Source organism: Columba livia, chromosome 1 (assembly GCF_036013475.1).
Source record: "Columba livia isolate bColLiv1 breed racing homer chromosome 1, bColLiv1.pat.W.v2, whole genome shotgun sequence".
Taxonomy (NCBI): Eukaryota; Metazoa; Chordata; class Aves; order Columbiformes; family Columbidae; genus Columba; species Columba livia.
This window is the reverse complement of record NC_088602.1, coordinates 128,066,504-128,079,507: the sequence shown is the minus strand read 5'-3', so window position 1 is coordinate 128,079,507 and position 13,004 is coordinate 128,066,504. Positions and strand designations below refer to the sequence as shown.

The 13,004-nt window shown below is 56.4% G+C and overlaps 1 protein-coding gene across 3 annotated transcripts; it reads left to right on the top strand.

Moving 5' to 3' along the window:
- Positions 1–977: 977 nt before the first annotated feature.
- On the top strand, positions 978–12,263 carry IFFO1 (intermediate filament family orphan 1). Of its 3 annotated transcripts, none has more exons than XM_013368282.3 (9): positions 978–1,888; positions 7,491–7,551; positions 7,641–7,736; positions 7,962–8,102; positions 9,041–9,201; positions 9,649–9,769; positions 10,468–10,560; positions 10,755–10,885; positions 11,489–12,263. In XM_013368282.3, exons 1-9 carry the CDS (start codon positions 1,182–1,184, stop codon positions 11,589–11,591), a joined length of 1,614 nt encoding a protein of 537 aa, XP_013223736.2. In that variant the 5' UTR covers positions 978–1,181; the 3' UTR covers positions 11,592–12,263. The 3 variants fall into 3 exon arrangements, with proteins under 3 accessions (XP_013223736.2, XP_064906098.1, XP_013223735.2); XM_065050026.1 differs by having other exon boundaries at positions 9,017–9,201; positions 9,649–9,757; XM_013368281.3 differs by having other exon boundaries at positions 9,017–9,201.
- Positions 12,264–13,004: the final 741 nt, after the last annotated feature.

The following is a 13,004-nucleotide window of genomic DNA, read 5'->3' as shown; positions in this document are numbered from 1 at the left end:
ATCTCCTTTTAATTCAAACCCATTGCTCGCTCATCCTTTGCTAAAAGCTCGGCTGAGATCTCAGAGGCCGGTTTGCGCAAGTGCCATGCTCAGCTGTGCAGGGGAAGTCCTGGGGGAATGGGCCAAGAGCACACAGACACACAGGTGCCCATGTCCATAAATGTTTATGTATTGATCAATTTGTGTGCCATCTCCTCCCACAAGAAAATGGGGTGAGGGACCATGCCAGTGCTTTTTGCAACATTGACCTAGGGTTGAGGTCAGGCTGAGCAGGAAGACACTATAGGAAAAGACCTAAAGAAGGCTAAAATAGCAGGCAGGAAACAAGACCTGAGGCTGCTTTGAGAACAACAAAGAAGAAAGCCAGTCACAAGCCAAACATGATATTTGAGAGGCTGGCTGCCTCCACACAACCTCCTCTGCCCTGCTCGCCATTGTTTGGTGGCAGCTCTCCGTAGGCGTGCTGCTGGTGGAGCAGTACTGCTTTTAGAGGGGGGCTTGAGTGATGGTAAGGGGGGCTTCAAGAGTGCAAGAGGGAAAATTATGCCGTTTTTAGGGGGGGGCGGCATAGGGGAAAGCACTAAAGGCTGTGCAAAACCCAATAATTATTCAAACCCAGGAAAGCGCAGACACACTGGGTTGATGCTGGGTTGATGACGGGAATCAGTGCCCGGTGGGACTTCAGCTTGCGGTGCTGGAGCGGGGTCCCTCCCTGCTGCCGCCGGGGCTGCCAGCGCGGAGGCCGGACGGTGCCCACCGGGGGCTGCGGCCGGAGTCCCGCTAGACGTCGCCGCACTGCCCGCCTGTTCCCCATTCTTTTCCCCTGCGGAGTCCCGAAACCCGCCGGAGCGGAGCGCCGGGAAGCCGAGCCGCGCCCCCCAGGGCGGGGGGACGGGACGGGAGAGGAAAGGGAGGATTCCGCTTTGTCCCCTCCTGTTTCTGCCTCGTCCCCTCCTCTGCTCGCTCCGCCCGGGGCCGGCCGGCGGGGCGCGGGGCTGGGCGGGGGAGCGGCTCTCCGGCCCCGCCGCTGCCGCCGCATCCCCGCCGCAGCGGAAGCCGCACCCCCGCCGCCGGGGCCGGCCGGGCGCAGCCCCCCGGCGCATCCCGCCCCCGCCGGGCCCCTGATTGGCGCCGGCAGGCTCGGCTCCCCCCCGCGCCCCGCTCCCCGTCCCGCCGCCGCCATGAACCCGCTCTTCGGCCCCAACCTCTTCCTCCTGCCGCAGGAGCAGCAGGGGCTGCCGGGCCCCGAGCTGCCGCCGCCGCCGCCCGCCCCGCGCCCCGCCGAGCCCCTGGCGGGGGACCTGGCCGCCCCGCCGCCCCCCGGCCCCTTCCCCGCACCGCCCGCCGCCATGGCCCTCCGCAACGACCTGGGCTCCAACATCAGCGTCCTGAAGACGCTGAACCTGCGGTTCCGCTGCTTCCTGGCCAAGGTCCATGAGCTGGAGCGGCGCAACCGGCAGCTGGAGAAGCAGCTGCAGCAAGCGCTGGAGGAGGGGGGCGGCGGCGGGGGGAGCCGGGGCCGCGGACCCCCGCGCCGCGACCAAGCGGTGCAAACTGGCTTTGTGGGCCCCATCCGCACCCTGGGGCTGGGGCTTGGGCTGTCGCCGGCCCGGGCGCTGGGTTCCCCCGCCTGCCGCCTCAGCGCCCCCGCCCAGCCGTCTCCTCCCTTCTCGGCCGCCTCCCGCTTCATGCCCGGCACCATCTGGTCCTTCTCGCAAGCCCGGCGGCTGGGCCCGGGACCGGAGACCACCCTGGTGCAGGGACCGGGGGTCTCCTGGGTCCACCCGGACGGGGTGGGCGTGCAGATCGACACCATCACCCCGGAGATCCGTGCCCTCTACAACGTGCTGGCCAAGGTGAAGAGGGAGCGCGACGAGTACAAGCGCAGGTGAGAAGGGGCGGCGGGAGCCAGGGGGACGGACTCGCGTCCCCCGAGGGACCGTAACCATCGCTGGAGAAGCTGCAGGGCTCTGTACAACGGGTACCGGTGCGGGAGAAGCAGGCAGGGGTGGAGAGGCAGCCCTGGTCTGACTGCCTGTGAGTGTGGGCTCCAGGCAGCAGTTTGAGGTGAGGGAGTTTGTAAGGCAAAAATGTGGACTCCTGAAAGCATCTGCCTATGCCTGGGTCTCCTCACTTGCCTCCTGGTGATTGAACCCCCGTGGGATGCTCACTGTGCCTTTTTCAATCTTATCAACCTGGTGCAAGGGACTAGAAATACCTTTCCAAGTGGGGAAGAAATAACGTGACTCCAGGAGCAGCGTTTTAAAAGGGAGGGGATCTGGAAACACTCGGCAAGGAGGAGCAGCAAGAAAGTAGGTGAGGAAGGTGGATGTGCAGCAGTGAGCCAGGTGGGTTGGAAAAGGCTGCTGGGAGGAGAATGGTGCTCTGGGTATGTAAGATGGCACTGAGAAGCCCCTCAGCAGGATGACTGACTCTCCGGGCCCGTTCCCTCCCTAGTGGTCTCCCAGCTGGTGCCTCAACAGGAGCAAACTGTGCAGGAGCACCCTACTCCTCTGGGGCTTTCCTCCCAACCCAAAATAGCTGCGGCTTGGCATGTGCCTGGGAGAAGGGCGAAGCAGAATGCAAAGCTAATCTCTTGGCTGATTCTTTCCCATGTGGGTTAGTCGCTGGTCTCGCATCGCACTGGCGGCGCTTTTGTTTTAAGCCAGTTTCCGAGGCTGCTCCCAGATCTGCACATAGGATGAGGTTGGGCAGGGGGCTGGTGTCACTGGATCAGGGTGTGGGGCAGAGAACAGGGCTGGGTGAGACCACCACTGGCAACTGACACCACCCTAGTGACTGTATGTTTCTTTTTTTTTCAAAAGTCACTTTATGATGCTCTAGAAGCACTTAGAAAGTAACTGCTTATGTACCCCAAAGGGGCAAAAGAGTGTACTCTAGCCACAGGGGCCGTGCCACTGACCTGGTGGGCTCTCTTGCCAAGATCAAGGTTGGGAATCCAATATGACACCTTATGTTTTTGGCTTTATAAGGCCAAGTTGAACAGACCTGCCTATCAGATGCTCTGAGTGCACTGGGCAAGGCACATGGAAAGGAGGAGTTGGCATCTCTTCTTTCCCACCGGTTGCCGCGTGTACCTAAGGACTTTTATTATTAAGCCAGGGGTCAGGCTCCTTCTTCAGGGTTGGGCCTCCTTGCCTTGTGTTCAGGTCAGATATCGGGTAGCTGGAGGCACCTTATTTGGTACAGGGGGCTCAAGCCTCACCCATTCAAAGCAGGTCAGCCAGTGGGGAACAAGTTGGCTGCTTTGCTGCTGTAACTTTGGGACAGAGGAGAGCTTTTGGGGGTTGTCCTGCTCTGGCAAGCGGACTTTGGGGAAGGCTGCAGGGGGGTGATGATGGAGGGAGCGGGCACCCTGGGGGCAGGCAGGGGGACACCATGAGCTGCTGTGGGCCAATGTTGTTGGTGGGATCTATTTTTGGACTGTGTTACCAGGAGCTGGGGAAAAGCAGACCCCACCCCCAGACCCTTTCCAGCACTGGAACTTCCTGACGGTTGCAGCCAGGTCCCAAACAGGGGAATGGGACAGGAGGATCCCGTTTCCACACCCTTCCCCATGCTGAGGGCAGATACCGACATCCCCCAGCAGCAGAGACTTCCCTACTATGGCAGGCTCTGATCTGCTGTGGGGACAGTGTGGCTGGTGTCATCCCTTTGCCACCTGCCTGGGGACAGAGGGAAGAGATCATGTTAACAGAGGACTTCCCGGTTCTCTGGCCCACAGCTCGGGTGCTTAAACTTGCGCTTTTTTCAGGGCAGCATTGCCACTATGCACCCCATAGTGCTCAGAGTCGTGCAGCAGGAGATGTGTCAGGCCTGAAATTCAAGTCTGGGCTCTAGGAGGGGTGAAGGGGCAATAGTGCAGGACCAGAAGAGATGCAGCAGCAGGAGAGAGGCTCACAGGAGCCCCACTTGGGAGAGCAGACTGAGGCTAGGTGGCCTGTGGGGGGCAAAGGGTGTCTGTGAGTATCATGCAGACCCACCAAGTGCTGGGGATCCGAGAGTTTCATCAGGTTTGTGCTGTCTGCTACATCTGTATTCCAAAGTAGTTTTTATCTTGGATGCTGCAAGGACATACTGGAGGTGTGGGTTGAGTAGTGTTATGGCACAGTTAGAGTCACAGAATGGTTTGGATTGGAAGGGACCTTTAAGTCCAAATCCCTGCTGTGAGGTTTCATTAGATCAGGTTGCTCAAAGCCCCGACCTTGAACACTTCCGATGATGGGGCATCCACAACTTTTCTGGGCAACCTGCTCCAGTATCACACCACCCTCAAACTAAAAATATTCTTCTTTATGTCCAATGTAAATCTGTTGTCTTTCAGTTTAAAAACTTTGCCCCTTGTCCTGTCACTACAGGCCCTGGTAAAAAGCCTCTCTCCATCTTTCTTATAAGGCTCCTTTCTATATTGAAAGGCCACAAGAAGGTCTTTTGTTGTTGTAATTGCCCTCCAAGGAGGTGTGCAGGGTGTCAGGGCATTCACCATTAAGACTGAAGTTCAAACATGGTGAGAGTGGAAAACGTGCAGCTTCAAGCCCCAAGCAGACCAAAGGGTGCCCCGCAGCACCGGTGTGCACTAGCTGTGCAGCACAGGGTAAGGCACCCCAGTGCCTTTTGCAGTGAACAGGATTTTTAAAGATGTAGGGGGCTGTTTATTTTGCTAAGTGAACTTCTTGAGGTGCCACACCTAGAGGAGGGACAGCACTGCATCTGATTGCCTCCCCAGCTTGGGGAGGGCTCGCTTGTCACTGGCAAGGAGATGGCCGGGTCTGTTTGCTGCTGGGACCCTCCTGTCCTCACTCTCTACCTTCTCCTGTATTTCAGCCTTTGGGCAGGTCGCTGCCTTGCAGCAGTGCAGGAAGGACGTGAGTCTCCCCTTGGCGTGCGCCAGTGGCCATGGGGTTGTGTGGGGCAGCCTTGCTTCCAGCCGGCAGTGACCTGGCAGCGGCTGCGGCCGTGCAGGGCTGCGGGCACAGTGCTGCAGGCGGGTTATTATTAGGAGTGGTGCATTGCAGGAGGGAGCAGGGAAGAAGGAGCCAGGCAGGAGGTGATCAGGAGAGAGGCTCGTAAGGGATAGATGTGCAGATTTGTTGCTTGTGGGGCAAATCGCTGTTGCTTCCTGCCTTTAAATTTGCGTCTGTCTGATTCACACACATCTTCTGTAGGACTCGTGTGAAATGATTCTTCCAAGGATTTGCAGCTGTGCTTTACTTCCCCAGTAAGTCCGGGCTATATAGAGACCCGGAGGGAGGCGGGGACCAAAAAAGAGAGAGGAAGTGCCACGCTGAGAAAGATGCTGACAATTTTTTCATGTGGTGGAAGGCGTTTTTATGCCCGGGGAGGGAGGCTTTGTTTGAACAGTTCCCATATAAGGGCAGTTCTACCTTTTAACTTTCTCCTTCCCTCTTTCTTCATCTTCCTCTTCCCCTAAAGGGATGGGAGCCCCCTTTGACTCCCTTTCTGTAGCTGCGGGATGGAGCCAACACGAGCACGAGGACTGCACACTTTTTCCTTGTTTGAGTAAGCAGCAGCGTTGCCACCCTTAAGAACTTGGAAATTCATAAGGCGGGACTCTCCTACGTTACCAGATTGTCCTGATACCCCAAGATAACAAGTGTGAGGGCTTTTCATATGCTTTCTGGTCTCCTAGAACTTAGGATTTATTTTTCAAACTTGATGTAAGCGAGATATTTTTCACATCCTCATGCAGGATTGCAGTGCCTGTGTCATTGCTTGAAAGCATTAAATAGAAATTGGAGATCACAGCACCAGGCAGGGCCCATCTCTGGTTGCTTTCCCAGAGAAATCCTGCTTTCTCAGAGAAATCTGGCTCTCCCAGAAGAGCCAGGAGCTGGGTAAGAATGCGGCAGCCCTGCCCCGTTCCGCATCGCAGAGCATGCCAACCCGTCTGCTCTATGGGATAGTCATTTAGCAAAGAGCAGTACAGCCTGGTGGCCTCCCAACAGACTGTGGATGGAGCCAACACTGCTGCATGGCCCAAAATTATGATCTCATGCAGTGAAACACAATATAATAATTGCTAGGCGATGTGTCTTTGTATAGCAAGGCTGGGCACCTTGCAGCTCAGTCTTGCAAAGCTGCAGAGCCTGATACAGTACCCACTGGCCAGCCTGGTATACATTGGAACAATCCATCCTGTTTCCTTGTAGGATGAAACAGTGTTATTTAATCAAGCATGTTATGTGGCAGTACTGCCAAGGAGACTTGTGCCCCTGCCCAGGTGGCTTGGCCCAGTGCAGGGCAGCCCCCTGCACTGGTACAGGCAGAAAATGACATCATGAAACACATCATGGCCACTCACACTGTAACATAGTTTGGCATTAGGTTGGGGTTTTGTGCTTCTGGACAGCCTGAACTGCAAGACTGCAGACACACAAATGTGGTCACAAATATGACGCAGGTGATTCTGCCCCTCTGCTCTGGTGAGACCCCACCTGGAACACTGCATCCAGCTCTGGAGCCCTCAGCACAAGATGTGGACCTGCTGGAGATAGGCCAGTGGAGAGTCATGAAAATGATCAGAGGGCTGGAACACCTCTGCTGAGAAGGCAGGCTGAGAGATTTGGGGTTGTTCAGCCTGGAGAAGAGAAGGCTCCAGGGAGACTTTATTGCAGCTGTTCAATGTAAAGGGGGCTTACAAGAAAGATGGGGATAGACTTTTTAGCAGGGCCTGTTGTGATAGGACAAGGGGTAATGGTTTAAAACTAAAGGAGGGGAGAGTCAGGTGAGACAGGAGGAAGAAATTTTTTACAATGAGGGTGGTGAAACACTGGCACACGTTACCCATGAGAGGTGGTAGATGCCCCATCCCTGGAGACATTCCAGGCCAGGCTGGATGGATCTCTGAGCAACGTGATCTAGTTGAAGATGTCCCTGCTCATTGCAGGGGGTTGGACTAGATGACCTGTGAAGGTCCCTTCCAACCCAAACTATTCTATGATTCCATGATTCTGTGTTTTTATATGATGCAGGTGGGGGCAGCTGTCCAATGTCTGCAAGCCTGTTCTTGTGTGTGGGAGCTGAACAGAATGTGACCTGAGGCCAAGGGGTTTGGGAGTAGATGGAGAGGCCAGTGGGCTACATCGGGCCACGGGCCAGCACCAGCATGGCAGGCCATGCAGTGCAGCTGCTAAACAGAGCCTGCAGTTGGTGTCCCCAGCTTCCCTGTTGTGGAGCAGGCAGCTGTGGGCCAGCCCATGGTAGGGACAATGGAAAGCATGGCGGGGAAGGGGTTCATGGCTGGGTGTGGGTGGGGCTGACAGGCGTTTGGCAGCTGCCGTCGTCTGGAAACAAGCAGAGATGCATTCCTGGGCATGTTGTCCTTCCCACCCCGGTGCCGTCATCACCCCCTCTCAGATAGCTTTGGGGTGAGCAGCTGCTGCTCCGTCCTTTCTGGCAGCCAGCGAGGCGAGGCTGGTGGGATCCGACCAGAGTGTTTGTCTCCCTAGATGGGAAGAGGAGTACACAGTGCGTGTCCAGCTTCAGGACCGGGTGACTGAGCTGCAGGAGGTGAGCATCACTGTCCTCCCTGACCCCGGCACCCCAGCTCCCCCACACTGATTGATGCTGATCTGCACATCTCCCTCTGCCCGGGACAGGAAGCCCAAGAGGCTGAAGCCTGCCAGGAGGAGCTGGCCATGAAGGTGGAGCAGCTCAAGGCAGAACTTGTTGTCTTCAAGGGACTGATGAGCAATGTGAGTCCCTAACCCGTCTCCAACCCAGCAGCAGCATCCTACCAGAGTGGTGGGGCTGCATAGAAAAGCAGTTCCTTGATGGGGCACGTTCAGCACAGAGGTGGTCTGGCAGAGTTGGTCCAGGGTGCAGTCGTGCAGCATGGGGGAGAGCCTGGGGGCTCTGATTGCTGTTTGCATAGCCCAGTCTTCCTTCTTTGTCCCCCTTCTGTGGCGCTGTGGGTTCAGAACATCACAGAGCTGGACACCAAGATCCAGGAGAAGGCCATGAAGGTGGACATGGACATCTGCCGGCGCATTGACATCACTGCCAAGCTGTGCGACGTGGCGCAGCAGCGGAACTGTGAGGACATGATCAAGATGTTTCAGGTGAGAAGCACCTGCTGCTGCTCCAGGCTCAGCCACTGGTTCTGGGGAGAAGAGTTCCCAAAGGAGGTAGAAGAGACAACACCAGCTCCCTGCTAGGGGAGACATTTGGTCACCCTCACCCTTACTCCTTGCGGTCCCTCGCTCTCTGCCTCTCTTGGGAGGACCAGGCAAAAGGGCATGGAGAGGAGGTGGAAAGCTGCAGATGTTGCTTTGGGCATCACAAGTCCCCTCAACCTCTTGCTGACCTGTTGTGTTGGGCTCAGGGACCCCTCAGTGATAGGGGAGCAGCTGCAGGAGGGAGATGAGTTGCTTGAGTGTCTGTCTCTAACTCCATCTCTCTCCTTCCCCTTCCCCTCTCCGTCATCTCTCTGTCTCTCTTTTCTATCTCTGTCTCTTCTCTCTTTCTGGATGTTGCTGCCTTTCTGTCTCGCTCTCTTTGTCCCTACAGAAGCAACTGGTTAGTTCCATTCAGTTGAGAAAGCATACAAATTTTAAACTTTCTTTAAATAAGGTCGGATTGTAAATATTGACATATGTCACCTTTTTCAGACTCTGTCTCTTTTTTCCTGTTTCTGTCACTGTGTTTCCCTGTCTGTGGACTGGGGTGGTGGGCAATTTGAGTTTTTCTGCAGTAAAACCACATTGTTTTTTCTCATCAGGTTCATAGATTCCATCTTTAGTTGCTTAGTTTTAATTTTAGAAAATGCTAAAACCATGTTTTATCCATTGCACCATCTTTAACCTGATCATAATGAGCCCATCTCTCTCTCTCTCTCTCGCTTTTCTTCCTTTCTTCCTTCCTTCCTTTCTTTCTCTCTCTCTTTCCCTGCCTTTCTGTCCCTCCACCATTCCTTTCCCTTCCATCTCCTCCCAACTACCTGCTCCCGACCTCGGACCCGGCCTCGTTTCTGTAGTCTCTGCACTTGTCTCCCGTTAAGGTCCCAGCCTCGGTGGGGCGGAAGCGGGAGCGCAAGCAGGTCAGTGACGAAGACACCTCACTGTCAGAGAGCGATGCCTCCCGAAAGCCTGACGAGGAAGAGGAGGACGAGACCACGGCCATGAGTATCAATGAGGAAATGCAGAGGATGTTGAACCAGCTGTGAGTGCGGCTGCTTCACATTTCTGCCACCAGTATTGAGCGAGGCTCTGGCACTGGGCTCCCCACCAGTGCCCAGGATTGGGGTGGGCTGTGGGCCCTGTGCCTGGGGGAGGGTGAAATGGGAGGTGCTGCCATGGGGTACATACACCCTGTGATGCAGTGGGACTGACCTCTCAGGAGAACTGAGCCCACCTGTGCAATGGGTGTGAGCTGGTCCAGCTCCCCTCCTCTTGCCCCCCTTCTCGCCTTTCAGGAGTCCCTACCTGAATTTGCTGGGGCTCCTGACCATGAAGCTAGCCCCTTCTCTGTCAGCTCTTGGGTTTGGGCACACTTGTGCTCACCCTGGCCAGACCTCCAAGTGCTGCAGCCCTGTCTGTGACTGGAGCAAGGCTTTCAGCACCGATGGTTTTCCTGCTGGGTGCTGATGTGTTGTTCCCTTGCTCCTAGGAGGGAATATGACTTTGAGGATGACTGTGACAGCCTCACGTGGGAGGAGACAGAAGAAACGCTGCTCCTCTGGGAGGACTTCTCTGGATACGCCATTGCAGCTGCAGAGGTGCAGGGGGAGGTAACGGTGGTGTCAGATGCCCGCAGGGATCCAGCCCTGCATTGAGACACTTTGGTTCTGCCTGAAACTGGGAAGGTGCTCCCTCAAAGACCAGACTTCAGCCCCTCCATCCCTTGGAAATCTGTACAGATGCTTCCCCACCACACCCCATCTCCTCTACATGAATACATTACTGCATCCTTACGAAGGTCTCTTTGTTAGACAGACCAGGGACGTGTAGCTTGAAAGATGTGCTGAGGGCACGGCCCACACATGCATGGAGAGCTGTAGCCCTCTCATAAAAGGAGACATTCTCTGGCTGGTGGTCCCTTGCTCAGGCTCTCCAGCCCACCTGGCCACTATGCAGCAGCACTGCCCAAACAGTGACCTCAATGTCTGGCCAAAGCCCTCACTGTCCCACATCTTTGGCCCTCTGCCGTCCCCTGGGGATGTATCATGCTTGGGAACGGTCTGTGCTCTCCAGAGCTTCTGTGCATTAGCTGGGCTTGTTCTGGGCTGATGTGCTCATTGCCCAGCATGGGGAATCCTGAGTCTCTACCCTGTGTTGACAGGGCTGACTCGTGCGTTATTTATACTATGTTGCTCTTCTTTCTTCCCCTTTTCCAACTGCTGCTAGTTCTTTCTCTGATCTCTCTCTCTTCTGCGTTTGGTTCCTCATGTTGAATGCTTCTAAACATGCCATCTGCTCTCCCCAACAGCAGGACGACAGTCTGGAGAAGGTGATCAAGGACACGGAGTCGCTGTTCAAGAGCCGTGAGAAGGAGTATCAGGAAACCATCGACCAAATAGAGGTGAGAGGAGGAGGAGGTGAGGAGGACATGGCACAGAAGGATGGGAAGTGAGGGAGTGGGTCCCCAGGGGAGGGAGACACCGTGCTGGAGCAGGTAGTTGGTAATGGGGGACAGCAGGCTCGGGTCTGGCCGTGCCCCCTGCCCTGCACTGCACTGTGCCCCGAGCTCATCTCTGCGCTGTTTTCCTTGTGCAGCTGGAGCTGGCCACAGCCAAGAACGATATGAACCGGCACCTGCATGAGTACATGGAAATGTGCAGCATGAAGCGAGGTTTGGACGTGCAGATGGAGACTTGCCGGCGGCTCATCACCCAGTCTGGGGACAGGTGAGCTTCAGCATGAGGGCTCCCTGGGCAAGGACCAGAACCAGTGTGGTGTGGTGGGTGGGAGCTGAAGCACAGGGTAGTAGCCCTGCCCTGCTGTGGTCTGGGGAGAAGAGAGTTCCCGTAGGCTGTTGGACTCGTGGTGACCAGCCTCCATGGTACCACCTCGGCAGAAGGTGGACTGTGTGCAGGAGTCAGTTTTGATGGGTGAAGCCAGACATCCCCAATGGAGAGAGGGGCTGCTGTTGTGCAGGGATGTTGTACAAGCCCCCACAGGTGTGTGAAAACAGGGTGGCTCCAGGCTGGGGACCTCAGTGGTGGGCTTTCACTGACCCCTAGCCTCACCTGCCTTGACAGTGTCCTGCTCTGAGCCCGCTCCCTCTTCCACCTCCCCTAGCTTCATGCTCTGGACCTCTTGGCTAGTGTTCTCTGGGACACCCTTTTTGGCACCCAAGGATTCCCATGGACCCACACATGTCTCAAGGGAGTAAGAGGGACGCTTCAGCTTCTCTTCTCCTTGTTCTGGTGCCCACTGCCCACACCAAACTGGGTCCTTTCCCTCCCCTGGCCAGTGCTGTGACTGCTGCCCTTTACTCTTCTCTGCAGGAAGTCTCCTGCCTTCACCCCGGCCTCCAACAGCGAGTCAGCCCCAAATGAGGAGAGCGAGGAGTCCGACCGTGACCCCCCCAGCGATGCTTCCATCAGATAATGAGGGCACACCCTGCTCCCTTGGACCCCCCTCCTGGCACAGGGGTGCCTGAGCTGCACCTGAAAAAGACTGTCAGGGATGTGGAGCCACTGGTAAACATCTCTTGCCCAGGCTCACTCCTGTTTTGGGGTGTTTGGCAGACCCCATGCCCCGCTGCTGCCGGATATTCTGCACATGGGAATAGCTAGATAGACCTGAGGGCCCTTGCTGGGGCTGCTCAGCCCCCAGCTCCTTCTCTATTCCCTTTCCCTGCTTTGGTTAAACCGTGGTTTGGGCAGGGAGGCTCCAAACCTGCCATGGTGGCATTCTCCAGGACCTCTCCCTGAGCCCCCCAGACCCATCTCGTCCGGTCTCCATCCTGGTACGCTTGACCCACCCCCTGCCCTCCCTGCACCACACGGAGCCGATCGAGAGCCGTACCTCCCTGCAAACTGGACCTGACACTGGTGCCAACTGGACTGAGCCCCGGGCTTTCTCCGTCCTTGCTGCTGGCTGGGCACTCGGCTGGGAGTCCCCATGCCGCACAGGACACCCCGAGCCCCCCTGCCTCCTCCGGGGTGGGGGCCGAGTCCTGCTCACTGTGCACTTTGCTTTGCCGTGCATTGGCGGCACGCTCACTTTCTGTGTTACGGGGGCGAGGGGTCATTAAATGGGACAGTTTCCTTTTCTACAGCTTCGCCAGGTGTGGGCTCTCCCTGTGCTGCTGCGGGCGCCGTGCGGCTCAAGGCAGGGAGTGTCCTTTGCTGGACCCTCAACCCCACATCAATGGGGAACTCCCATGGGACACTCCCATCCCTGGGATGTGCCAGATGGGGCTGGCAGATGGGACAATGGCAAGATCCCTGTTCTGGGAGCCACTGGCTGTCCATGTGTAACACTGATGCTGTATGAGCTGCCTTGTTCTTAACCATGGAGCAGCACCGATGCTGAGACTCAGGGATTGGAAAGGTCTTGGCTCCTGTGGGGAAAACGAAGCTGAATGTGGCTCACACCTGTGGACTTTCCTCTCCCAGAGCCTGGCCTCCTCTGCCACGTCAGCTTTTTACCAGGACATCCCAGAGCATCTTCTTGCCTGCCCCCCGTCCCACATCCAACCTTGGCATAACCACAGCAGGGGTTCCCCTGTCCTGTCATCTCTTGTAGCATTTGCTTGGGTGGCTGTTGCACTTGCTTCTCCAGTGATGGGAGGCTGGTGCCTGGCAGGGTTGCAAGATGGGGTGAGCAGCCTGCTGAGAGGAATTGTTTTCTGGCACCGTCTGCTGACCAGTGGACCCAGGATGCACAGCCAAGGCAGGTGGAGCTCCGGAGAAAAATGCTCCTAATTAACGTTCCTGAAGGAAGAAAAAAGTAGATGGCAAGTAGAGTTTTTGGATCATCTCTAAGATTAGATAAGGTAGATAAAATGGGGACTGG

Bases quoted from the DNA above. Each gene is read 5' to 3' on its own strand.
- IFFO1 (XM_013368281.3), top strand. From the start codon at position 1,182: ATGAACCCGCTCTTCGGCCCCAACCTCTTCCTCCTGCCGCAGGAGCAG. The intron at 1,889-7,490 runs GTGAGAAGGGGC...TTGTCTCCCTAG, and splicing joins CGCGACGAGTACAAGCGCAG to ATGGGAAGAGGAGTACACAG. The intron at 9,770-10,467 runs GTAACGGTGGTG...TCTCCCCAACAG, and splicing joins CTGCAGAGGTGCAGGGGGAG to CAGGACGACAGTCTGGAGAA.